Source organism: Malus domestica, chromosome 14 (genome assembly GCF_042453785.1).
Source record: "Malus domestica chromosome 14, GDT2T_hap1".
Lineage (NCBI taxonomy): Eukaryota > Viridiplantae > Streptophyta > Magnoliopsida > Rosales > Rosaceae > Malus > Malus domestica.
Window position 1 is genome coordinate 16,172,448 of NC_091674.1, and position 24,699 is coordinate 16,197,146.

Below are 24,699 nucleotides of genomic sequence, written 5' to 3' on the forward strand. Positions count from 1 at the left end.
AAGCTCTGGTATGATTGAAGTGCGGCAAAAGTATCAACTCCTCCAATTAAGTCACATCGGGCATATTGTAAACCCATGCTTAGATACGCAGATGTCATCCCTTAAATTTCCATGCCAATTTTTTTTAATTTTGCATGTACTGCAACAATAGTCCCAAACTCCTGAAGGATTTGTTATAAATAGTTTTGTAAAATGATGAAAGATGCATTTGACTAGATAATCTATGTGTAGCATATGGCATGTCCAGCTCCAAACACATTTCATATCTGCAAGTAATTGGAAAGCTGTTAAATTTTGTTCAAGGATGAAAATGAAGAATACCTTAAGACCTGCCAAAGGTCTCCATCTTTGTAGATTTAGGGATTGTATAATTCCAAATTTCAGAAAGAACAAAAAAAAAAAAAAAAAAGCTTTATTTTACCTCGCAATACAAAACATGCATCATCCACCTCTGTCTTTCTCCTTCGGAAAAAAAGAAAAAGAAAAGCTTTATTTTACAGCGAGTGAGAGCAGTATGCTGGTAATTAAAGGGGCAAACCCTCACATCAGCAAAAAGACAAGTGTACTTCTGAATCTCTTAGCCTTTTGCCAATAAGTATGAGAAGAGGAACCTTATAGTTTAACCGTCAAGTTGTTTACCTTCTTTAGTTCCTTAGACGTATTTATGTTTTTTTTTTCCTTTCTGAACAAACGATACTATCTACATTAAGGAGAAAATGGTAGACTTAGCCTCACAATGTATTCAATATGTATTTTATACGTTTGAATCGTATAAATTATTACTTTATTTTTTTTAATTTTTTTTATACAAAGAGGTATCTAATATGACCAAAACAATATTGAAATGCACCAAGATTATAGAAAAGTTATTGCAGTATTAAAACACCGTCACATGATATAATCAATTCAGTCCACCAATGTTATAACAATGGGGTATAATATTTCTCTTAATGCATAAATATGTCGTTTACACATATTGTAAGCGCATGAATATTGCTTGCCTAAGCAAGTCTGGACAAAAATATAGGCAAGAAAATAATTGGGAATGTTTTATGGATACAATTACAAACCATAGTCATTTAGTAGGCCTAGCATTACTCACAACAACCAAACCATATCCTAGTAAGTAGGGTCGGTTTTGTGTAAAACTTGAAACTCTAGAAAAAAAAAAGGACTACGATAACTATACTTGTAAAGTTCAAATAGGGAAAATAAATAGTAAAACTGTACAAAAAAAAAATTGGAGAGATCTAAAAAATCGAAGGTTTTTATACTATTCATTGTTTAGAACATACAGTACAAGGTCAAATGCTGAAGTCTCCAGTTGCCATTTTTTCAATATAAAGACAAATGGAAACTACTAATAGCCTAATAGGAGGAGCAGTATTAAATTCGCATTAGTACAGTGAGTTTTTAATGCCAGCGTTTGGAAGACCTCACTGATGAGCTGCTGCCGGCAGTAGATTTCCAAGGACCTGAAATGAATTAGGGGAATGAGATAAGAGAAGAGGCGTCGTCGAAAGGAGGAAATGAAGGGGGGACAGGGACGGGGAAGGGGGTTTGGAGAATTACGGTGGCTATGGTGAAAGTATATGAATCACTGCTGGTCTAAAGGTTGAATACAACAAAACGGTTATATGTAGACGGAAGGATTCAGATACATACTTGGCAAAACCTTTGAAGAACTTCTGATCACAGACGTCCGAGTAGCTTTTGTTTCTGCCAACTTAGGTGATGGCTTTGGAAGTTTAGATGGTGCAAACCTTGAATCCAGATAAAAAGAACAATTGAAGCATTAGATTCATAGGAATGAAGTGGGTTTAATGACTAGAGAGTCGGGCAAATATTAAAATTTCCAAATTAATCACCCTCAATTTGAACTCAATTTTTAAAACTTTGACCAAGTAACAAATATAATAATAACTGGTGCATAAAAAATTTGGGAATTTAATCTTACTAACAAAATAGCACGTTATCAATCACATGAGGATGTGAGGAAATGAGAAACTTACCTTACTGTGCGCTGGGATGGTGTCTTTTCGCCCTGAGCATTCTCAATTTGAGTTTTCATGACTTCTGTATTTCCAGCATTTGTACTTTCTGTTGCTTTTGTAACATCAGGGAAAAGAGTAAACTCCATAAAACTGGCCATGGAACCCTCAGTTTCTGTTCCCATTGAGAGACCACCATCAGATATGTCGCTTAATCTCTCCCCAGAATCTTCCTCACCAAAGCCCACGAGCTCAAAATCTTCAGTGATGTTCTGACTTGACTCATCTCCATCCTTTTGTTGAGTCGAGTGTTCCTTATGACGTCTAAAGTCATCCATTGACTGCTCAGAACTGCCTTCAGAATGCTTTCCTCCACCTCCATACTTTGGTTGAGTTGAATGGCCCTCATGATTTCTAAAGTCATCTAGTGACTTATCAGAACCAGCTTCAGAATTCTTTGTCTCACCTCTGTGCTTTGACAGAGGCGAATGCTCCATATTATCTCTAAAGTCATCTGCCGACTGCTGCGAACTATCTTCAGAATGCTTTGCCTCACCTTCATGCTTTGACTGTGGCATATGTTCCTTATGATGTCTAAAGTCATCCATTGACTGAGAACTACCTTCAGAATCATTTGCCTCTCCTCCATGCTTTGACCGAGGAAAATCTTCCCTACGATTTCTAAAGTCATCTGTTGAAAGCTGGGAACTAACTTCAGAACGCTTATCACTATAATATCCCAAGCCTCTTCTACCTGGGCTCTTTTGGCTCAGTCGAGGAGACCCAATTGAATGTCTTCTTGGAGAGGAAGACGCAAATCTTAGTGAGCTCATGCCACGGTGTAACCCATTACTATTGACCTTCAGCAATCGTTCAATCTCTTCATCTTTCTTAGCAATTGTGTCCCTGAAGGATGCCACCTGCAAGATTTAACAGATAATTAGATATTGAATAAAAGCATTTCCTGACTGACTTCTGAGGGGATACAGTATTTGTCAGCTTTGCACTGTTGCAACCCCAATATTTCATCCTGCCAGCGGATCATGTCAATTTCTTTTATCTGTTGAATGCAACCCTTATTCTGGAAAAAAGAAAAACCTCGTACAATCGTTGAGGTTTTATTCTCAAAAGCCAACAATTTGGTAGGTCGAAATATGAACTGTGGAAAATAACCCCTCCTATAAGCTTCCACGGCACCAATGCTTTCAAACAACATAACCGATATCATATAGAGAGTCAATCAGTATGCAAAGTATTTTCATCAGTCAACCAGGAAAAAAAACCCAGAGACAATGCTGGAAACAGCATCAGTATAGGGCGTCCAACCAGAGAAAGGCAGGTTCATTTTAGAACTATTCTCTATGAGTAACAAGGCACCAGCCCACATGGCAGGAGGATGCTCTCTCAGCACCAATTTTAAGTGTGAAGCCAGAAACACTTAGCATTAAAGAAACTCCCTGTGCAGTTTAACCGCTCATTATAGCAAATCTATTCCATTGGTGCATGCAGTTCTCACTAAACCGCATCAGGGGTCAGTGAGCTTTTTTATCTTCTTTTTTTAAAAGACCAGCATTCCTAATTGACAACCCATTACTTTCATTGGAAACGAAGAAACAGCATCAAAGGACCTATTCAACTTTCTATAACCTCTACTTATTTGACAAGACAGTAAACTAATTTGAAAAAGCAATGGAAATTTATCTCAAATTAATCCAAATGGCAGAAAGACACTATATCTAGGTAGACATACTTAAAGAAAATAATAAGAATCTGTACCTGCTCCATAAGTTCTCTTACATATCTTCCCTCTTTGTTGCTCCGGGCAGCACCTAATTCAACACCAGAAACCCTCTCTGCAAACTTCAGTGTACTTATAGTCTGAGCGAAGGATTCAACATCCGGATTCAGCTGTACAAACATGAGTGTCTTTGCTTGACCACCTACAGTTAGAGAAGCAAATCAATAAATAAACAATCCATAAATTGAAGATAGCAAGAGCTATAGAACATAACTTGCATGCTATAACAATGACCTTGTCATCTCATCAAGAATGAAACCAAATAATTGAACAAGTACCTAAAGAACTCTGAAGCACTTGAGTTAATTTGCTGTTTCTATACGGTACATGTGAAGACTTCTGTGCAAGAGCAAAAATCACATCCCCGAGAGCAGACAGTGACTTGTTTATATGCTGTGCCTCCCTCAGCCTATCTCCAGTAGCTTCAGATCGATCCACTCGTTCGCTTCCGGCAAGATCCACGAGATGTAGACTACCACGCAGAGAAGTGTCAGACTTCAAGTCCACTCCACGAACATGAACAGTCAAAACACTGCACCATTTTAATTGATTAAAAATTATGTCTCATGGAAGAAGACAATAAATATAATGTCGTTAAAAAACTTTGTATTCAGAATATAACCTATGAGATCGGCTACTTCGTTCATTTAGGGCAGTAGCACCGACTGCCCGGTTCATCAACCCAATATTCATTAACTTTAGGACATCTGCAGTTGAGTTAACAGGATGCATGCTTGCTTCAGGGACAGCTAACCCATTTGGCTGGGTGGTATTCCAAATCCCAAGTGTGTGAAAGTTAAAGGAAACAAAATCTTTTGTAATACCAAAGTGAGGAAGATAGGATCAATATCATCAGGAATTATAGCAAATAAATAAGAAGCAAACTATTACTCAACGCAAGCATCCTAATTCTCAACCGTGGCATTTTAAAAGGTAACACAAATTAACGAAATGAAGGATATCTTTTTTGAGGACCCTCACTTGAGAGTAGATCACGAACTTGTTCATTATATATCTCTACCATTTGAACACCAACTTCATAAGCTATGGAGCTTTTCCTGCTCTGAGATATTTGGAAAAGATCATTTAATGCTCGATAGTTGATACCCCAGTCATCTGTTGAGGATACACTAGGCCCAGACTAGAAGCAACACAAAAAATATGTCAAGACATGGGTAAGAATAATGTAAATGGTTGATAAGAGAAAACAAAAACATACTTAAACTCTTACCATTGTATAGGTCTTTCCTGAACCAGTTTGACCATAGGCAAATATACAAACATTGTATCCATCAAGGACAGAACGAATCAATGGTTGGGTGTCTAAAAATACGTCCGCTGTTGACATAGGTAAATATAAGTTTGCCAATAGTAATGACAAAAATCAATGCCAACATCCATGTTGTACAATATAAGATATTAAATACCTTGTGTGGCTGCAGGACCAAATACTTTGTTAAATTTAAACAGCCTGCGGCTGTCTTTTCCTTGTTTAGAGGGATTTGCCATAACTAGATCACCATTTTCACCAATATATTCTATGGTGGTTTCCTTTTGGCTTTGACCCGGAAGAAATGGTCTTATTCGACAGTACACTCTAATATTACCTTCATGCGAAAAAAAAAGAAGCATCATAATCAAATAACAAGAAATCAATCCAAATATGACAATAACACAATTGTATTTGATAATATACCTTTCAAATCCTGAACCTCATTATACAATTTCCGATTTTCATTGAGAACAGCATGATACTTTTCAGCAGCATCTGTTAGTTCTTTAAGCTTCAAACCTTCAATATTAAAGGCATAAATTGTGAAGAGATACCCTTCCCAAGAAAAAATTACAAATAAACATAAAAATTAGAAATTAATTATCAGTCTTACCCAAGTAATTAAATTCTTCAGAATAACTGCTTTTTGTCTTCAAGATTTCACGTCTAGTGGACTCCAAAGTGGCACTTAATTCCTGTCAAGCATCAGCATATCAGGTTGTAGAATTAACATCAACACATTGAGTCTAAGAGACTAAATTAATGTCAATAACGGCAAACCTGCAAAGCTCCAGATTGGCAAGCTACGAAGCTTTGATAAGTGCGTTCTTTATTTTTCCATCTCCCTGATTCATTTTCCAAAGATGCCTCTAGTTCTTTCTGGTTCTGCTTTGAATCTGTTAGTATACACTCGAGTTCCTTTAACTTCCTTTCCAGTTGAAGTTTAGCTTCTTTTGCATTTGCCTCTAACTTCTGGCAGTAACTTTCATGTCGACTTGTGGCCATTTCTAGTTCCCGTTTCAGTGTTGAAATCTGTGAATCCCTGTGATCCTTCTCTTCCTTTAATCGCATTGCATCCTCCTCCTCAAGTTTTTTCTGCTCCTCTATATCAAACTTCTCAAGCTGCAAGAAAAAATAACCATATTATAAAAAATATATAAAATTTTCCTAAAACAAGAACTAGAAATCGCCTGCCCTTTTCTACATATAAAAGCATATTTTACAAATCGTATCTGAGAGTCTTTTGGTTCGTTATTTAATCAACATTTTCTTAGTTTAGATGAGAATATTAGAAAGTTAATTATCCTTCAGTTCAGTAGCGGGATCTTCATCAAATCAGGTATGAACACATAACAAACAGAAATATAGTTTGTGGAGATGAAATTCATTTGTTTAATGCATGGAAAGAAGATTAATAAAAACAAATCATACAAGCTTCCCCAACAGGTGATATTTCATGGAATGTCAACCAAGAAAGCATACAAGACTGGTGTACATGTTACACATATTACACAGATATCTACACAACGTCATAGACTCATTGGCTGGGTTTGTATTGCAGAATCAGGTTTCCAGACTTTTGAACCTGTTCCTTGAAATGGGATTCCTAATAAGTGAAAAATAGCTATTTTCATTCCAAAGTTCTAGAAATAATTGGAACGTAAGTATTTTTTTTATCAGGATACCAATGACTTCTAAAGAAGTACAGATATAAGGGCACGGTCATTATTATGAATCATTTATGAAGTCAAAGCTAATTGGTTCAGGAAACCTACTTATTTCCTAGTGTTTGCAAAAACTTTTGCATTTAGATGCTCATGGGAAGCAAAACCCAAACTAATTATACTAACCAAACATGGAAATTGAACAATAAACCCATTCCCTAACCATGTTACAATAACAAAAACACACTCATAGTTCATAATTCATGCGGATATATTATGTTAAGGAAAAAGGGCATGTGAATTTGAATGGATGAGATATTCAAAAGACAGGTAAAAGTGAAGACATGGAAGAAATACATGTGTTTCTAAGAGTTTTAAGACACAAAAAGTCATTGAAATAAAAGAATCCACAATATGAAATGCTTCATCATTGCTAAATTTAAGATAGCAATACACAATTGAAATTGCACCTTGATATTCTGAAGCTGTTTCAGAACAACCTAAAGGAAGATGGGAAGAAGGAACAACAAATGAGATCGATTAGATTAATATCCAAAATTATAATTTAAATTTTCTCAAAAAAAATTTAATTATAAATTTAAAAAGGGAAGCACAGCCAAATTTATTTTATTCAGTGTACCTCATTTTCTTCGGCAGTCCCAGATGTGAGGGTCTCAAGTACTTTTATTTTCAATAGATACTTCTCCTCACGGGCCTTATATACATTGTTTTGCTACAAGAACCCAAAAATTGAAACCCTATAACTAATGAATAGAATAAGAAAATTATATTCTCTGACAAAAACAAAGGCAGAAGAATTTACAATTCTCAAGTTAACTGCCTGATTTGCAAATCGCTGCTCAGTCACTTGCATGACTTTTTTCAGAAGAAATGCTACGCGCTGAAATTTTTTATTACAGATAATAATTAGAGATACAAATTTAAATGTACAGCACAAACAAGGACATAAATTTATAACTGTTAATATATGCATGAACGCTTTAAATGGTGTCCATGTATCCTCTTACTGCCATACATGAGGTACATCACCATTGTTTCTGTCAATACTGTCATCCAGAATCTTATGCCCAACATTGAAAAGTGATCGAGTAGATGCATTCTGCAACAAAGAAAAATTGTAATATGGAAATAAAGTTTCACTAAAATACAGCAACAACTTATAATTATATGTACATCTAAAAGAAAGTAACAAGAACGAAAAAAGGCTCATGAGATTACATCTAAACTGGTTGATTTGATTGATTCCAAAATCTTAGCATTAGAAAAATCAACAAAAGTCCCCTGCTTCAGTTGCTGTCCAATATGATGTACTAAATCAGCTGATGGATCTGAAAACAAGGGAGAAAAGGAAAACAAAAGTAATGTATTAACAATATTGTCAGCACATAGACAACAACAGAAGCAAAATAACATATCCAATTATATGCACAGCAGCACAAGCAGCACAACCCGCCACCCTTTCACTCCAAACATCCAGTCTAACTTTATAAGGTTGTTGCACTAACGTATCCACAAAAATACCCCAAAGAGAGAGTTCACACCTCTAGCTTCACACCCTACCCCCTAACTCCTAGATTCGTCCAATTAAGGACTTATGCTGCATGGCACACAATATATAATATCTCATATATGCAGCATATGAATTGGAATAAAAATTACCACAGACCAGCATCATGGACAAAATTATATGACTACGAAATCATAGAAAAGAGTATCTTTCCAGGGAGGATTTCTAAATAAATGTTATTCACTTCAGAGTGGTAACGCAACAACTTTACCCCTAAATGACTTACAACACTTTAATCTATGTATGCTCTTCTTGATCATGTTCTCAAGCAAAGCCGAGAAAAAAGTTGCCTAAAGTTTTAACAAGATAAATCCAAAATCCAAGTTGAGATCCATTACTTGTGATTTCACTCATGCGCACCAGTTAGATGACCATAAAAGACTCTTGAAAATACTAAAGCATAATAAACCGAGATATTAAATTTCTAAAATTTGTTCCTACATGTAGGTTCATACAAGTGTATGATTTCCTACCTGTCACTTGAGATGTTGAATCAACTGAATTTCCTTGTGTCTCTTCTCTATTTTGAGTACATTGTTGTCCAAATGTTGAGATATCCCCTCGGGAACAATCAATTCCCCTTAAAGATTCTATCTCCAACAAATCACTTCCTGTCCTTGTTAGGTGTTTACTGTTCTCTCCCCAAAAACCAAAGTCAAAAGAAGATTTAAGTGCACCAAGGCATTGCAAAACTGGTACCAGAGATCCCTGCAATTTTATCCCAGACCATCAATTGATACAAGGAAGTTAAGTGTTAGAAAAAAAAATAGTGAGGATCCAAAGGGATTATTTTCCCACACCAAATATTGGTACAGGACAATCCATCCAGTATAATTCTGAACAAATCTAGGAATTATTATTGGGCTGGTCACATAAAATACAATATGGTTTTATAGTGAAAAAGTTTTCTTTCTCGGTAAATACACCCCATGTATAATAAACCCAGAACTCTGCAGATAACAGAGCTAAGGCCAAGTTGGCCGCACGATGCTTAGTTTCAATTTATTGGATGTCACCAAAGGTACCAGGTTACTCAGTTTCATGATGGTGCTGAGGTTAAAATAGCTTCTATGAAATCAGACGTAAATAATCCATGACTGGTTTGAAAAAGGTTAAAAACCGAAATAGTCAAAGAAATATCAGTTTAACTACCTGCTCTAGGTCGATCAGGTCAAAGCGGGGGAATCCTAATTCATCCACAGCCACCAGAAACCTCTTGACATTTGCGAAACCGGGGTCCGAACTCCCTCCCTAAATCAGGGAAAAACCATTCTAATGAAGAATCAAGAATGCAACATAAAAAACCATGTACCGGTACAGAACTAATACAATTTAAAATAAAAATAAGGGAACATCCTTAGCAATTGTATTTATATACCAAGATGTTTATAAGCAAACAAAACAGAACAGTAGTCTACCATTTCAACTGAACCAGGACACAGCTTATTTAAAATTCTGCATAGAACAGTGCCATCAATTAAGCAGGCTCTGAGTTCCTCCTCGGTAGCATCCAATGGCAATCTTAAATAAGGGACAATAAAATTTAACCACTCCACCAGAGATAATATCTGGTTGTCTGAAAAAAGAAAACAGAGTTGGTAAATCATGGAGAAGGAGGAACTCTTAATGGGGCCAATTTTGTTTACATAACTCCAGGTCCAGGGAGAGAGAGAGAGAGAGAGAGAAACAGTTTACTACCTTCAACTGTGCTGCTGAAACTTTCCGCTGGTTCAGTATTTGCAGTTGAAATCCCATTTAAATTTTCACACCCCTCCTTTTCATCTTTGTGTGACTTTGACCCCCCATTCTCATCTTTATGAGACTCTAACTGAGTGTTCATGATATAATCTCCAGGAATGTCCTGTTCTTGTTATCAATTGAGGACACACAGCTACAAGGAAACAATAATACAAAACACATACACCAAAAGGAAAATACATGAGTCTCTGTAACTGGTAAGGAACAAAATCTTAAGAATGGAGACAAAATCCATCAAGTAATTTCCCTGAGAAACAATTAATGCAAGGTCATGCACGTGTCCCATTATGCATAAATCAACGAATCATCAAAAGTACCATGCCTCAGTTGAAAGTCAGTAGTTCATAACTTCATGCCATCGCGATGCATGGCATTCCAACTACGTAATCAAATAACTTCAGAAAGATTGAAAATTTCTTATACCAAATTCAACAATTAATTAATTTCCACCATGTGTAGCCAATATAGTATCATTTTTGTCCGTTGCAACTTTACTTAAATAGCATTTATGTAAATAGAATTGTGCTACAAAATATTGAAAATCGCTTCACCTACGCCTCAAAGTGAACTCTTTGTTGCTTTCCGAGATTGATAAAATCAACAAAAACCCAACAAAAAACAAAGAAAGCAAAGTTTATAAAGTGCATTGATCCTTTTCTTCATATACACTATATAATAAGAAAATCACACTCAACTAGAACACACACAACACACGTACAAATATATGTATATATAAATATATATATATATATATATAATTATACACAAATATATAGAATTGGCTGATATCAAACAATCACATATCAAACAACTACTCTCCTTGTACCTTATCCTATCCTCAATTTTCCCCGCAACCAAACAGACCCCAAATCATCCACCATCAAAAAAAAAAACCCAAAGCGCGAGAGAAATGACAAATAAAATCCCAAAGCATTCCAACTCAAAATCTCACCTATAAAATTAGACAATTTCCAGCTGCATTGTCGAATTCTGAAACCCGAAACAGAAGAAACATAAGTCCCAACAATCAGATCGCCAAACAAAACCCTAATATTTCAGTGAATGCGGTACGAACCTGATTGGACAACAACGCCAGAGAGATCACACCAGAGAGAGAGAGAGAGAGAGCCAGCTTCGGAGCCGCCGGCCGGAGGAATTCGAATTGAAATTCCTCCGAAAATTGCAAATGCCGGAAGGCGAAAAAACAAATGCTGGAATCCTGGGGAACGATCTGTTTCAGAAAACAAAAAAAAATTCAGAAATTAAAACTAAAAAATAAATAATTTTTGTAATTTCATTTTTTTTGAGGTCCGAGAAGAGAGAGGAAGCAAACTTTTGGGACAACAGGGAGTGAAAAGAAAGATAGGGAGATTGGTTGGGAATTGGGAATTTTTTTATTTTCTTCTAATTTTTTTTATTTCGGATTAAGGACCTCTAATTTTTTCTAATTGCAGTTTGGCCCCCGGCCTCCCACTTTTGGATTGGGTTCCCGCCTTGTTATTTTTGTCTGTTGCTGTTATTCGGATTTTAAATTTCCAACTTAAGCCTTTTTCATTCGGACAACCAAAACTAACTTAATAAAAAACAAATTAGTTAATATTTTTATTTATTAATTTAAATTTAGGCCTGCGCGTGCATGTGTACGCGCTTCCCCCGGTGCAAGTACAGCTGAAGACAACATCAAGCTTATCTATTTTTTTTCCATATTTAGTAATTTATTTAACACATTAATTGCCCAGGATAAGTAAGGAATGTTTCTATTAAGGGAAAAAAAATGTAATTTCACATCTGCAAAATTTCAAGGAGATATGTTACCATAAAAGCACAAATGTAATTATTGAATTAGTTATTGATTTAGCGATGATTTTTTTTTTCATTTCTTGCTATAGTTTCTTTCTTGCGCACTCAACCATCCCCTGGTCAAGCTCTGGACAAAGTTCGCGTTCGGCCCCTCAGTGGAAGCTATTGGGACAACAACTTTGATAGCGTTTCTCAATGAGATATATCATATCGCGGTAGAGCCCATATGGAACTATTTGCATTGGGAGTGGTCGGACAAGTTTTTAGGACAAAAGGCTTTAAACCCACATTTTTGTTTTTGATTTGAGCTTTGAACCCATCTTAAACAACACTCATGCCTAAATAGCTGAAAATGTTATTAATTGTCTTTAACGTTTAGTTGAAAAATATAAAGCGAATTAAAGATGATCAAATGACAAAATTAACAAGAAGCGGAAGATAAAAAAAGTGTGTGGGGAGCGGCACCACCCAATTATTATTATAAAAGGAATGTGAGTAATGATATTCTCACATTTGTGACCTGATGCATGTTATTGTAGACATCAAAATTTCGATGAAATAAATGTTGATCAATAATTAAAATTTTAATGTTCACGTGTCACATAAATTTTACACATAGCAGGTGAATCAACGAAAAATTGAGAATCATCAGAAAAGTCATCAACATGTCAACACTTGGCAGAAATGATTTATTTCATCTGATTATTTAAATCCAAAAATCAGGTTTTGGAATTCTATAAATAGGAAGCCAAGGCATTCATTTTGGGAGACCAATTCATAACCAATTCACCTCACACCAAAACCTTAAAGCTTTGAAACTCCAAAGCTCCCAAGCAAATCCCGAAGGATCAAGAAAAGCTCTCTTCGTTCTTCGTCAACTCAACCTTCAAGATCAAGCTCCAATGGCCCTTTGAAGGAACTTCCACCAATTCAGGATCAAGCACCGACGGCCCTTGAAGAAAATGTTCATTGTTCATCATCCGTTCATCCTAAGATCAAGCGTCAATGGCCCTTTGGATCAACAACATCAACAAATCCACACATACAACCGTTCTTCAAGATCAAACCCAAAAGCCCTTGAAGATCCATCCATCAACTGTTCATTAAGATCAATCCCTAAAGGCCCTTGAAGATCCGTTCATCAACAGTTCTTTAAGATCAAGCCCAAAAGCTCTTGAAGATCCGTTCATCCATCAACCTTCAAGATCAAGCCCAAAAGGCCCCTTGAAGAAACTTCCAACCGTTTATCCAAGACCAAGCCTCGAAGGCCCTTGGATCAGCATCACAATCCACAAATCAATACTTTACAGAGATCGAATCAGAGAATCAAATTTGAGAGAGATTGTAACTCCTAAATCATTAATACAAATATTATTGTGTACACGTGTTCTTGTCTCTTTTGTACCAGGAATTTCCGTGTTCACAAATTTGGCACGCCCTTGGGACCATCTCTACCTCTCATCTCTTTCTCCGTTCAAGGAATCCAAACACACCTCAAAGTCAATGACATCAAGCAAGGGACAAGCTGTTCTCGCAACCACCAAAGGAAGGATCTTGAGCACTTTCGCTGTAAACGGACAATCCATTGACGCCACAATCGCTCCTCAACATGTTGCTTCAAAATTGGTGCCGCTAAAGGAGCAAGGGGAGCATCAAAGGCGCGAGTTCGTCATCAACCTGACCTCGCTGGGGGCATCGAAGCATGTTGCTAAAGCACACAAGATGACATCCCAAAGTAGCCAATGACGTTCTTCGTCAGCATCCTGGATGTCTAAAGGAAAGTCACGTCTATTGGTTGCACAAGTCATGACCATTGGCGTTACCTTCATTGAAGAATAACTGGCTCAAATGAATGAAGCGATCGTAAGGCTAACACGAACAGTGGAAGAAAAAGACTTGCAAATCGCTGCACTCATCAGCCGACTGGAGCCACAGAATGATGAGAACCTCGACCCAAAAGATGATCCATTAAAAAGAGGAGCTGGTGAAAAAGATGAACCTCCGGTGGAAAAAGTTGATGTGAAGCCAGAGCCAGACCAAGCAGCAGCACTCATGAGATCTCTTTCTATCCAGCAGCTGCATGAAATGATCACCAACACCATTAAGGCACAGTACGAAGGGAGTTCACATACCTCCTTGTTCTACTCGAAGCCCTACTCCAAGAAGATTGATGCCCTGAAGATGCCAAGGGGTTATCAACCACCAAAGTTCATGCAGTTTGATGGAAAAGGAAACCCAAAGCAGCACGTTGCACATTTCGTCAAAACTTGCAACAACGCTGGGAAGGAGAGAGATTACCTCGCCAAGCAGTTTGTGCGCTCGCTGAAACGAAACGCCTTTGAGTGGTACACGGACCTAGAGCCTCAGTCCATCAACAATTGGGATCAATTGGAAAGAGAATTCCTTAACCGCTTCTGCAGCACCCGCCGCACTATAAGCATGCTGAAGCTCACAAATATGAAGCAGTGGAAGGATGAGCTAGTCACTGACTACATCAACCGATGGTGCACTCTAAGTCTTGACTGCAAAGATAGACTTTCAGAAACCTCATCGATCGAGATGTGTGTTCAAGGCTGATGCGATGAAAGTTAAGCACTCAAATTAAACCTTCTTGTTGTCAAATTGTAGTATAAATGCAAGTAGGGATCGTTCTAAACCGAGGATTATGAGGGCTTACTAAAACCTCTAAACTTACTCAAAAACATAAAAACAAAGTTAAAAACATTTGAATAGACTCAAGGGACTCAAAAAAAATTCTAAAGACTCGAAACTGCCTAAAAACACAAACTGGGCAGATTTGACTCTAACACAATTTTGGACGAATTTAGTGTTTTGGTTTGAATCAAAACACTCAAATTACACAAACAAAACCGAAATTTAACACTTTGAAACAAGAAAGTAAAATGGGGATTTTGGTTTTGATGAATTTGAAACAAACAAACAAGTTATAAAACTAGGCAGATTGTAAGACAAATTTGAGGAATATGATGATGGATGGATTAGTTAGAGGTTCGTTCTTCACACATAACACACTTGTACATGAATCGATTTCCAATTGCTTTTCAATAAACTATGATGCTCAACACCCCAGATTAACCGTGATGCACAAATTAACCCTCAGATTTTCCTTTACTCATTGAATTGGATGAATGCATGCGACAACCCAAATCATTCTCTAAAAGTCCCCTATATGAATGCATAATAGAGATACAATCAGAGATCATTACGTTCAATGAAAATCATAAGTGTTGACGAGGCAATTATAACTATGAATGCATGATACAATTGCCAAGAATTCAATTAACGCAATTGTGATAAACAACCTTCACTACTCATGAATATAAACTTGTAACGATTAGGTGAAACTTATTTATATTCTAGCATCTAATTCATGCATGAAAACTAAGTATGCATCCTTAATAAACATACAAGAATCTGTTATGAATAAAATAGATAATTGAATTGCAATCACAACTTATCAAATCACAATTGGAAGAAATCAATTCATATCTCAAGCATGTTCATGGCTTCAAACTTCCCCCTAACTAAATAGGGGTTTAGCCACTCATAATTGCAACAAAATTAGACAAAGTAGACATTGAAAGTAAGAACGAAGTACACCTAAAACGCTCCAAAGTTCCAAGCTTGAAATGCCAAGGACCTTTGTTTTCACCACCTTGTTGTAGCACAAGTGTCTAGGATGTGTATGGATATATGGATGGAATGGATTTGCACGGCTAAGAGATGAAAGTGTATGGATTAGTGAGATGTGAAAATGTAGTGTCTTTGGATGGAGATGGAATCCAAATTATAGTGAAGGGTGGATGTATTTATAGGCTAGGGAGAAGAGTGTATGGAGTTGTAATGAGTGGATGTAATGGGTGTAGTGGATGAATGTTTGGTAATGAGTGGATGTAATGGGTGTAGTGGATGAATGTTTGGTAATGAGTGGATGTAATGGGTGTAGTGGGTTGTGGTAATGAGTGGATGTAATGGGTGTAGTGGGTAGATGTTTGGTAATGAGTGGATGTAATGGGTGTAGTGGGTGGATGTAATGGGTATAGTGGATGAGTGTTTGGTAATGAGTTGATGTAATGGGTGTAGTGGATGGATGTTTGGAGAATGGATGTGTTGGGTAAAATGAGTGGATGTAGTGGTGGGTGAATGTGTTGGGTGAAATGAGTGGATGTAGTGGTAGGTGAATGGATGTGTTGGGTGAAATGAGTGTGCTAAAATGGTTATTTATAGGAGAGGATGATGCACAAACTTCAAATTTCGTCCATTCCTTTTGTTCCAAGCATATGCCATCCATTCCATGCCAAAAAATGCTCCAAAATGCTCCAAAATGCACTTTTTTGCCACATTAACCCTTTGGACCTATAAACACACGAAAATAGCTTAAAATACTAAAATAATTACGAACTAACAACATAAATGCCAAGAAACAAGCTAACTAAGTCGCATAAATATGCTCCTATCAAAGGCATGCAATAGGGATTACACTACATCCTTCAAGGCATCAAACCACGAACATTCGAGGAGTTAGCCACCCGTGCCCATGACATGGAGTTGAGTATTGCCCATCATGGGAAGAAAGAACCGATCGCCGACTACAAGAACGACAAAGTTTTTTGGGCCAAAGGTGGATAAGGCTGCATGGAAACCCACCAAGGAAGCAATGACAGTCAACATAGCTTCCGTCAAAATCTTTACACGAGGCAAGACGATTCAAGCCGAAGCTTTTCGTGATCAAGAGATGTGTAGACGCATATTGAAGGAACTTGAAGAGAAGACTTATCCATTCCCCGACTCTGATGTGGTTGCCATGTTGAAAGACTTGCTTGACAAAAAGGTAATCGACCTGATGAATCGTATTGATAGTCCAAGGTACTGTAAATTCCACCATTTCATCAGTCATCCAACGGAAAAGTGCTTTGTACTGAAAGATCTCATCATGAAGCAGGCTCAGAAAGGAATCATTGAGCTAGATCTTAACGATGTGGTGAAGTCAAATTATACCACTATCACTGCTAGCTCTGTTGACTCAAAATCTTCACCTCAATCGCTGGGGGCATGCTCCAAAACCATGCCAGTCAAGCAGAGTAAAATTGAGGGATGGGCTCATGTTACTTCGAATAAACTGCACAAGAAGCATACGTCTCCTCCACAAGTTCACCAATCAGAAAGGGGGCAAAACAGCTCCCGTCAACCTCCAAAGCTACACGAAAGTGTTGAAGATGATGAAATTACAACACAAAGATCGTTCGTTGCCATCACGATGCGCGACTTCTTCCCCGAAGACTTCTTCAATCACTCGATCAAGACTCCTTGCTATGAGGATTGCAAGGAATTCATCTCCAATATCGTTTGACAAATTCACATGCTCCTTGTTCGCACAAGCCTAAAAGGTGACACAACACTCTTTGCCTGCACGAGCTGAAACTGCAAACGGCACCAAACGCTCCTTGCCTGCAGGAGCTAAAACTGCAAATGGCACCAAACGCTCCTTGCCTGCACGAGCTGAAACTGCAAATGGCACCAAGATGCTCATTGCCTGCACAAGTTGAAACTGCAAACGACAAAAAAAAATGTATTTGAACTACGTTATGACTTGATCTCTTCTTGGGAAGGGTACGTAGGCAACTTGAACATTCAACTCTGAGTTCAGTCGCATAAAAAAAAATGTTTTATTAAAGAAAGTCAATTTCATTACAAACAGAAGAAAAAAAAAATTGTATACATGTTAAAGGGGGTCTTTCTACACTTAAGACCGGGCCAAATAAAAGAAAAATAGAAGTTGAGATCCACAAAAAGAGCAGCCTAAATGCCAGGCCCATCCCTTCTCAAACACATAATTGTTTTGAGCTTGCTGTGCAAGAAGCTCTGCTTCTTCTCCCTTCAGGCCCAGGCCTAGCTCTCAAAGCTCAATCCGCGTTTCCTCCTTCATCCGTGCCTTCGACTTGTAGCTCACCATACGCCACGGGCCGGCCTAGTGCCATCATTAATTCCACTCCCGTAGCAGCACCTCGTCAAATTCCTCACCGTCATCATCATCACCAGCCACCCAGCAGCAAGTCCGATTGGTTTTGACATATCGGTCTTAAAATCAGTGGACATGGAAAGATGCAAATCGTTGCTGGTCACGAGTCGACCACCATCTATCACTAAGGAGATTTTCAACGACCCTCTCTCTCCGACGATACGGCAACTGCAGCCAGATGATCCATTCCTCCGCGACGGCAGGCAGTGCAACGGTTGTGCTCGGTGGCTGTGTTCAGTGGCTATGCTCGGTCGTGGTAATGGTGGAGCTTTTTACTCTGTCTCCTCGCTTTTTTCTTCTGCCAATGCCCAGCACCTGCAGCTCGGCAGCATATAAAGAAAAAAAATAATTAATTAAAAAAAAAAGGGGACCAAAGTTTCTGGAGGTGCATGGGCACCATTCTGAAAAGAAAATAATATAAAAAAAAGATGGTGGAATCCATCGGCACATTTTGAAAAGAAGAATAAAAAAAATACAAAAAAAAAATGGAAAAGCAAAGGAATGGTGACCGACCATCATTTATAAAACAAAAATATAATTGTAAAGGTTTTGGGTGCTTCACGCACCATGTTTTGGGTGTTCCACGCCCATTTTAATATATATATAGAAAGTGGGAACAAACCAGTCAATGCTCTACGCAGTGGTTGTAGTTGTGGACAGAGCTCGAGCCACGGAAGCCCAAACACTCAGTCGCCGTTGGCTATCTGGATCTGTTACAGGCAGCAAGCAAGTCATTTTCCTCCCTGGTCACATGTGTTTCCTCTCCAATATCTCTCTTCAGAAACAGCGACAACAGCAACAAAAGGCACCAACGACATAAGCTGCAGCTCCTCGCCGCTGCCAACAACCTCAGTGACCGCCGTCAAACGACTAGCCGGTCATGAAGCTCAACGCAAGCTCCAGCTCTCCGCCATGACTGCTGCCTTTGAATATGATTGACAAAACCAAAGTTTGTCAACTTAAACCCAAAGACCTTCTTCGTCTCTTGCCCCCTGCTGCTCCAAGCTCCTCTACATTTCCTCCCTGCACCATGTGGGGAATATATATATATATATATATATATATAAGAAAGGGGACAAATCAGTCTGGAAAGAAGAATAAATGATATAAAAAGAAATGGTGAAATCTTGGTGGATCAGCACCACCGAAAGCAAAGAAAAAAAAAAGAATGATGGTGCATCTAGCACCATGTGCAAGAAAAAAAAAAAAAATATATATATATATATATGAATGGTGATCAGCACCATGTGAAAAAAAAAATATATATATATATATAGAATGAAAAAAGCCTCATTTATTGATTTCTCTAAAAAATTTACATAAATGTACATTTTACATGAGACAAAAAAAAAAAAAAGCAAACAGGAGGGAGCCTTCACGAAGGTTGCACATGTGAAGTCTCACCACTCGGCGGAGCTCTAGGAAAAAGAGGCACCGGAGGTTGACTGTTTGAAGGCCTCACCACTCGGCGAAGTTCCAGGAAGAAAAGGCACCGGAGGTTAACTGTTTGGAGCCTCAACACTCGGTAAAACTCTAGAGGACGAAGGCAATAAGTGCCTCTGGAGTAAAGCCATAAACATCTGATGGTCACTCTGAATCCGACCTTCAGATTTCTGCAGCTGGTCGAGCTTTCTCTTCATGCTCGTCGAGTAACTATTGGCAAGCATGTGCAACTCTCTGTTTTCACGCTTAAGCCTTATAATCTCTTTCTTAAGGCTCGCCACCTCAGCCATCAATGACTCGACTTGACGAGTTCAAGCAAGAAGGCGTTGACCCATATTTGATACGGAGCCTGCACACTAAACACTAAAAGCCAGAGAGTCCTGAACAGCCAGCTCATCAGACCGCTTGGAAAAGATCTTGTTGTCCTTGGGTGTGAGAAGATTTCTAGCTACCACCGTAGCGGTTATGTTGTTCTTCATCACAGAGTCCCCAACTGTAAGAGGACCGGTGACGGATAAGAAGGATGGGCGCCATATGTTGTCTGGAGAAGACATATCAACATCTTCCCCAACATTCAAATCAAGGCGACGATCAGATGGGCAAGCCATTTGCAAAAAAGATGATGAAAGAAGAAGAGGTCGTGTAAGTCGAATTCTTAGAAATACAAATGAGGGAAATTCCTAACAGGTAGTAACTCTATAAGTATGTTTTTGAACACGATTTATGCCTTTATAAAAAGAAGAGGCAACATGGCTTGTTCAGAAATCGAAGAGGCAATGTGGTCATTCAGAAACTAAAGAGGCACATCTTCCCGAATTTCAAAAGTCGGGCCATTTGTTCAGAGATTGAAGAGGCAACAAGGCCACCAGTTCAAAAATCGAAGAGGCGCTTGCTTAGAAATTGAAGGGGCGATCCTTTCTCAAAAGCCGGACCTGCTCAGAAACCACGCGCTGATCTCCAAATTTCAAAAGATCAACTTTTCCAGACTTGTCATCACCCTTCACACGCAACCTCAAGTTTGCAGAAAGCATAGGCAACTTTGTTAAAGATTTTTGACAAAGTCAAAAACGCGTGAATCTTACTGTTTCAATTACCCAACGGTTGCCGACAAGAGTAAAGGAACAGTACCACTACTGGCTGTTAGGAAATTCCTATATATGATGACCTTCATCCTCTATAGCAAGGCAGACCTGCAAAAATGTCGAACCCTTCCTCATTTCCGAGAGTGCACTCCCAGCAGAGCCTCTTGAAATACTCAGTTTTCTTCATCTCCGGGAATACCTCTGCAAATAAATGACACCAAAGCAAAAGTATCTCATATCATCAGGGTAGAAAGCAAGAGTATCTCATATCATGCAATCTCCCTATCATTTTCTTTGTCTTTGTTCTTACCTGCACAGACAAGGATAAAGAAAGCAATATGTCAGAACCTCCACTCAAACTCCCAGTCAGGAACCGACTACTTAGAACCTTTCCCCGATTGCTTACCTAGCACTGCTCTCGAAGTATCCATTGTTTCAACATCTTATGCTTCCAGAGAAGATACCATATCTGCTCGAAGAACAGATAAGGTAAGGGAAAATGATAAATTGAAGTATGTGGAGATAAGCACAACAAGCACGTGCCGATTCATGCGCTACTTCTTCAAAATCAAAAGTATCTCATCTCATCAGGGTTGCAATCACTTTGGGTTTCATGACTTGTTTTGATCCTCAAATTCTTCGGTTGACTCGCTAGGCGTTGTGAGCTACACATGCCAATTCACCACATTTGGATCAAATCCTTAAAGATCAAGTCACCAACTGGAAGAAGCGCCCACTACTCTTGAAGATCATACCGTTGACCAAACTGTTCAGGTGTGAATTAGAAAGATTGAACAAAGAAACAGGCCATCACCTTCACCTCGTGCCTGCTTGCCATATGTTCGAATCAACCTTCAAGATCAAGCCTCAACGGCCTTTGAAGAAACTTCCAGCCAAATTCAAGATCAAGCCTCGATGGCCCTTGAGGAAATCACAAGTCCGATTCAAGCCTTGATGGCCCTTGAGGAAATCACAAGTCCGATTCAAGATCAAGTGTCCACCACCCTTGAATCAAATCTAGTTCAAGAATAAGCTGTGGAAAGTCAACAATCGGAGGAAGCCAAAAAGTCATCTAACCCAGTTAAAAAATAAGCTGTGGAAAGTCAACAATTGGAGGAAACCAGAAAATCCTCCAACCCAGTTCAAGAATAAGCTGTGGAAAGTAAACAATTGGAGGAATCCAGAAAATCCTCCAACCCAGTTCAAGATCAAAGCTGTGGAAAGTCAACAAGCGCAACAAAATACGCACTGATTTATCCACTAACAAAGTCAAAGATCATCTACCACGTGAAGCTCTTTGTGGTCCAATTTCAACCTTCAAGATCAAGCCTCGACGACCCTTGAAGAAATTTCAAACAAAGTTCAAGAACAAGCCTCAACAGCCCTTGAAGAAATTTCAAACAAAGTTCATGAACAAGCCTCAACGACCCTTGAAGAATCTCCAACCTAATTCAAGATTAAGCCTCAACGGCCCTTGAAGAAATCTCCAGCCCAATTCAAGATCAAGCCTCAACGGCCCTTGAAGAAATCTCCAACCCAATTCAAGATCAAGCCTCAACGGCCATTGGATCGATATATACATTAAGGGACTTCAAAACGCATCTTCTACACATGACAAACACATGTATACGGCGCGCCTTGAAGTGGGGGCATTTGTAGACATCGAAATTTCGATGAAATAAATGTTGATCAATAATTAAAATTTTAATGTTCACGTGTCACATAAATTTTACACATAGCAGGCGACTCAACGAAAAATCGAGAATCATCAGAAAAGTCATCAAACATGACACGTGTCAACACTTGGCAGAAATGATTTATTTCATCTGATTATTTAAATCCAAAAATCAGGTTTTGGAATTCTATAAATAGGAAGCCAAGGCATTCATTTTGGGAGACCAATTCATAACCAATTCACCTCACACCAAAACCTTGAAGCTTTGAAACTCCAAAGCTCCCAAGCAAATCTCGAAGAATCAAGAAAAGCTCTCTTCGTTCTTCGTCAACTCAACCTTCAAGATCAAGCCCCAACGGCCCTTTGAAGGAACTTCCACCAATTCAAGATCAAGCCCCGACGGCCCTTGAAGAAAGTGTTCATCGTTCATCATCTATTCATCCTAAGATCAAGCCCCAACGACCCTTTGGATCAACAACATCAAAAAATCCACACATACAACCGTTCTTCAAGATCAAGCCCAAAAGCCCTTGAAGATCCATCCATCAATTGTTCATTAAGATTAATCCCCAAAGGCCCTTAAAGATCTGTTCATCAACAGTTCTTTAAGATCAAGCCCAAAAGCCCTTGAAGATCCGTTCATCTATCAACCTTCAAGATCAAGCCCAAAAGGCCCATTGAAGAAACTTCCAACCGTTCATCCAAGATCAAGCCTCGAAGGCCCTTGGATCAGCATCACAATCCACAAATCAACACTTTACAGAGATTGAATCAGAGAATCAAATTTGAGAGAGATTGTAACTCGTAAAACATTAATACAAATATTATTTTGTACACGTGTTCTTGTCTCTTTTGTACTAGGAATTTCCGTGTTCACAGATATGTTGACTGTTTAATGAAGCAACTTTTCACAATTTTTTCATTTAGCTAGTGATACAATGTTAAAATGTAAGCATTATTTAGTTTTAGAGCATCTTTACAATGAAAATGATTGGCAATGGTATTGGAGTTTACCATTTTAATAGGTTTTCCGATTTCAAATCTCAACCGACAAGCCATAATCTATTTGCCAATTTATTTTTATTTTAAAAAATATATTTGTTATTATTAAGGAGAGGGGATGATTCGAAATTATTATAATAATTTATATGATGATGAGTTTCAAACTCGAGATGTATGGGTGGAAACCCAACACCCTATTTGCCAATTTACCTTTTTAATTCATTTGAAAATGTTATTTTTTAAAGAAAATAAATGATTTATGAAACCCTACGTACTCATGCCGGAAAATGTAAATGGTATTATACAAGATTTAGATTAGAAAAAAAAAAAAAGGACCAAGATTGTCACCCTTCCCACTTTCCATCCCCTCCTACTTTTTCAGCCATTGATTTCATGCCAAATTAATTTAATGCTCTAGATTTTGCCACCTCACCAACAACACTAAAGCATCTTTCAACCCAATTTTCCTGACTTTTTTTGCTGCCACCCCCCTCTTATCTGCCTTCCTGGCTCTTCACCTTCCGCCATTTCAATTTCTGGGTCACAATCACAACAAAGTTGATCATCTAAACTTTTGCAACTCTATCCTTATGCCATTTTATACCACTGCATCTTCATTGGGTCTTCCCAGGTCAGTGTTTTATGTTTTTTTTTTTTTTTTGCTTGTTTTTGCTGTAGGATTTGTATTTTCTTTTTTATAACGTGTTGGGGTCCTCTTTTTATGATTGAACGTGTCCAATTATTTGTTTTTATAGAGTAATTGAGAACAATTTTAAAGTATACAAAATTTTTAGTACTACTTAATTAAAGCCCACATCCTACAAAATTTGATATGATGATTTTTTTTCTCTCCTATATCTTTTTCTCTATTGCAGATAGGATGGAAAATGATTGATTTTGATGATTAGGATGGAAAATGTAAGCGGTGACCAATGGAGATGAAGAGAGGAAGCCAAATTATTGTTATTGCAGAAGCATATATGCCATACATAGAGATTGCAGAGGCCAACTTATTGTTATTTTGGACTTCTTTTGTCTGCCACCAAAGGCTTAATTGAAAATTTCTTCTTTTGTAAGTACAAGAGATTGTAGGTAAAGTTGTTGAGTTAGATAGGTTTGGATCTCGTTGGTGTTTGCAAAACAAATATTTTGTGTGTAATTTTGAATCTGCATATTCTGGTGCTACAATCCATGCTTATTAATTTTGAATATGCCAAAAAGTTATGCTTGTATTAGAAGCATGTATTAGTACTCCTATCCAGGCTTATGTAAAATGCATTTCAGAAACAAAGAAATCATGGGCTATCAGTATCGCAGCCTGCTGACTGTGGTACTGATGCCTAATTAATTTGTTGTTTTGATCTTGACCTAAACACACACTCACAACTCACTTTGTCTCTTAGTCAACCTTTAATTCAACCTCTCTCCCCGATTTCCTCATCTCTCGCTTTCTCTGTGTTTGCCACCACAGAGTGTCATCACTGTAAGACATATTCTGAAATCACAATAACAAGACATTAGGATCACGAATAAATCAAATCAATATGAAATAGAGATCAACTAATTATATTGAACTTATCTGTAG

The 24,699-nt window shown here is 38.0% G+C and overlaps 1 protein-coding gene across 3 annotated transcripts; it reads right to left on the reverse strand.

The window, feature by feature from the left end:
* Positions 1 to 1,240: 1,240 nt before the first annotated feature.
* Positions 1,241 to 11,475, reverse strand: LOC103421089 (kinesin-like protein KIN-14J). Of its 3 annotated transcripts, XM_029092768.2 has the most exons (24): positions 11,406 to 11,475; positions 11,148 to 11,303; positions 11,025 to 11,062; positions 10,013 to 10,205; positions 9,733 to 9,890; positions 9,467 to 9,565; positions 8,788 to 9,022; positions 7,966 to 8,075; positions 7,763 to 7,846; positions 7,550 to 7,627; positions 7,367 to 7,459; positions 7,197 to 7,226; positions 5,843 to 6,184; positions 5,676 to 5,757; positions 5,486 to 5,581; positions 5,217 to 5,396; positions 5,021 to 5,127; positions 4,752 to 4,930; positions 4,412 to 4,576; positions 4,068 to 4,321; positions 3,768 to 3,931; positions 2,013 to 2,911; positions 1,666 to 1,763; positions 1,241 to 1,475 (listed from the first exon to the last, which is right to left on the reverse strand). In XM_029092768.2, the coding sequence occupies exons 4-24, from the start codon at positions 10,152 to 10,154 to the stop codon at positions 1,414 to 1,416; spliced, it is 3,657 nt and encodes a 1,218-aa protein (XP_028948601.2). In that variant the 5' UTR covers positions 10,155 to 10,205; positions 11,025 to 11,062; positions 11,148 to 11,303; positions 11,406 to 11,475; the 3' UTR covers positions 1,241 to 1,413. The 3 variants fall into 3 exon arrangements, with proteins under 3 accessions (XP_028948601.2, XP_070667751.1, XP_070667750.1); XM_070811650.1 differs by lacking the exon at positions 11,025 to 11,062 and having other exon boundaries at positions 4,412 to 4,575; positions 4,751 to 4,930; XM_070811649.1 differs by lacking the exon at positions 11,025 to 11,062 and having other exon boundaries at positions 4,412 to 4,575; positions 4,751 to 4,930; positions 11,148 to 11,439.
* Positions 11,476 to 24,699: the final 13,224 nt, after the last annotated feature.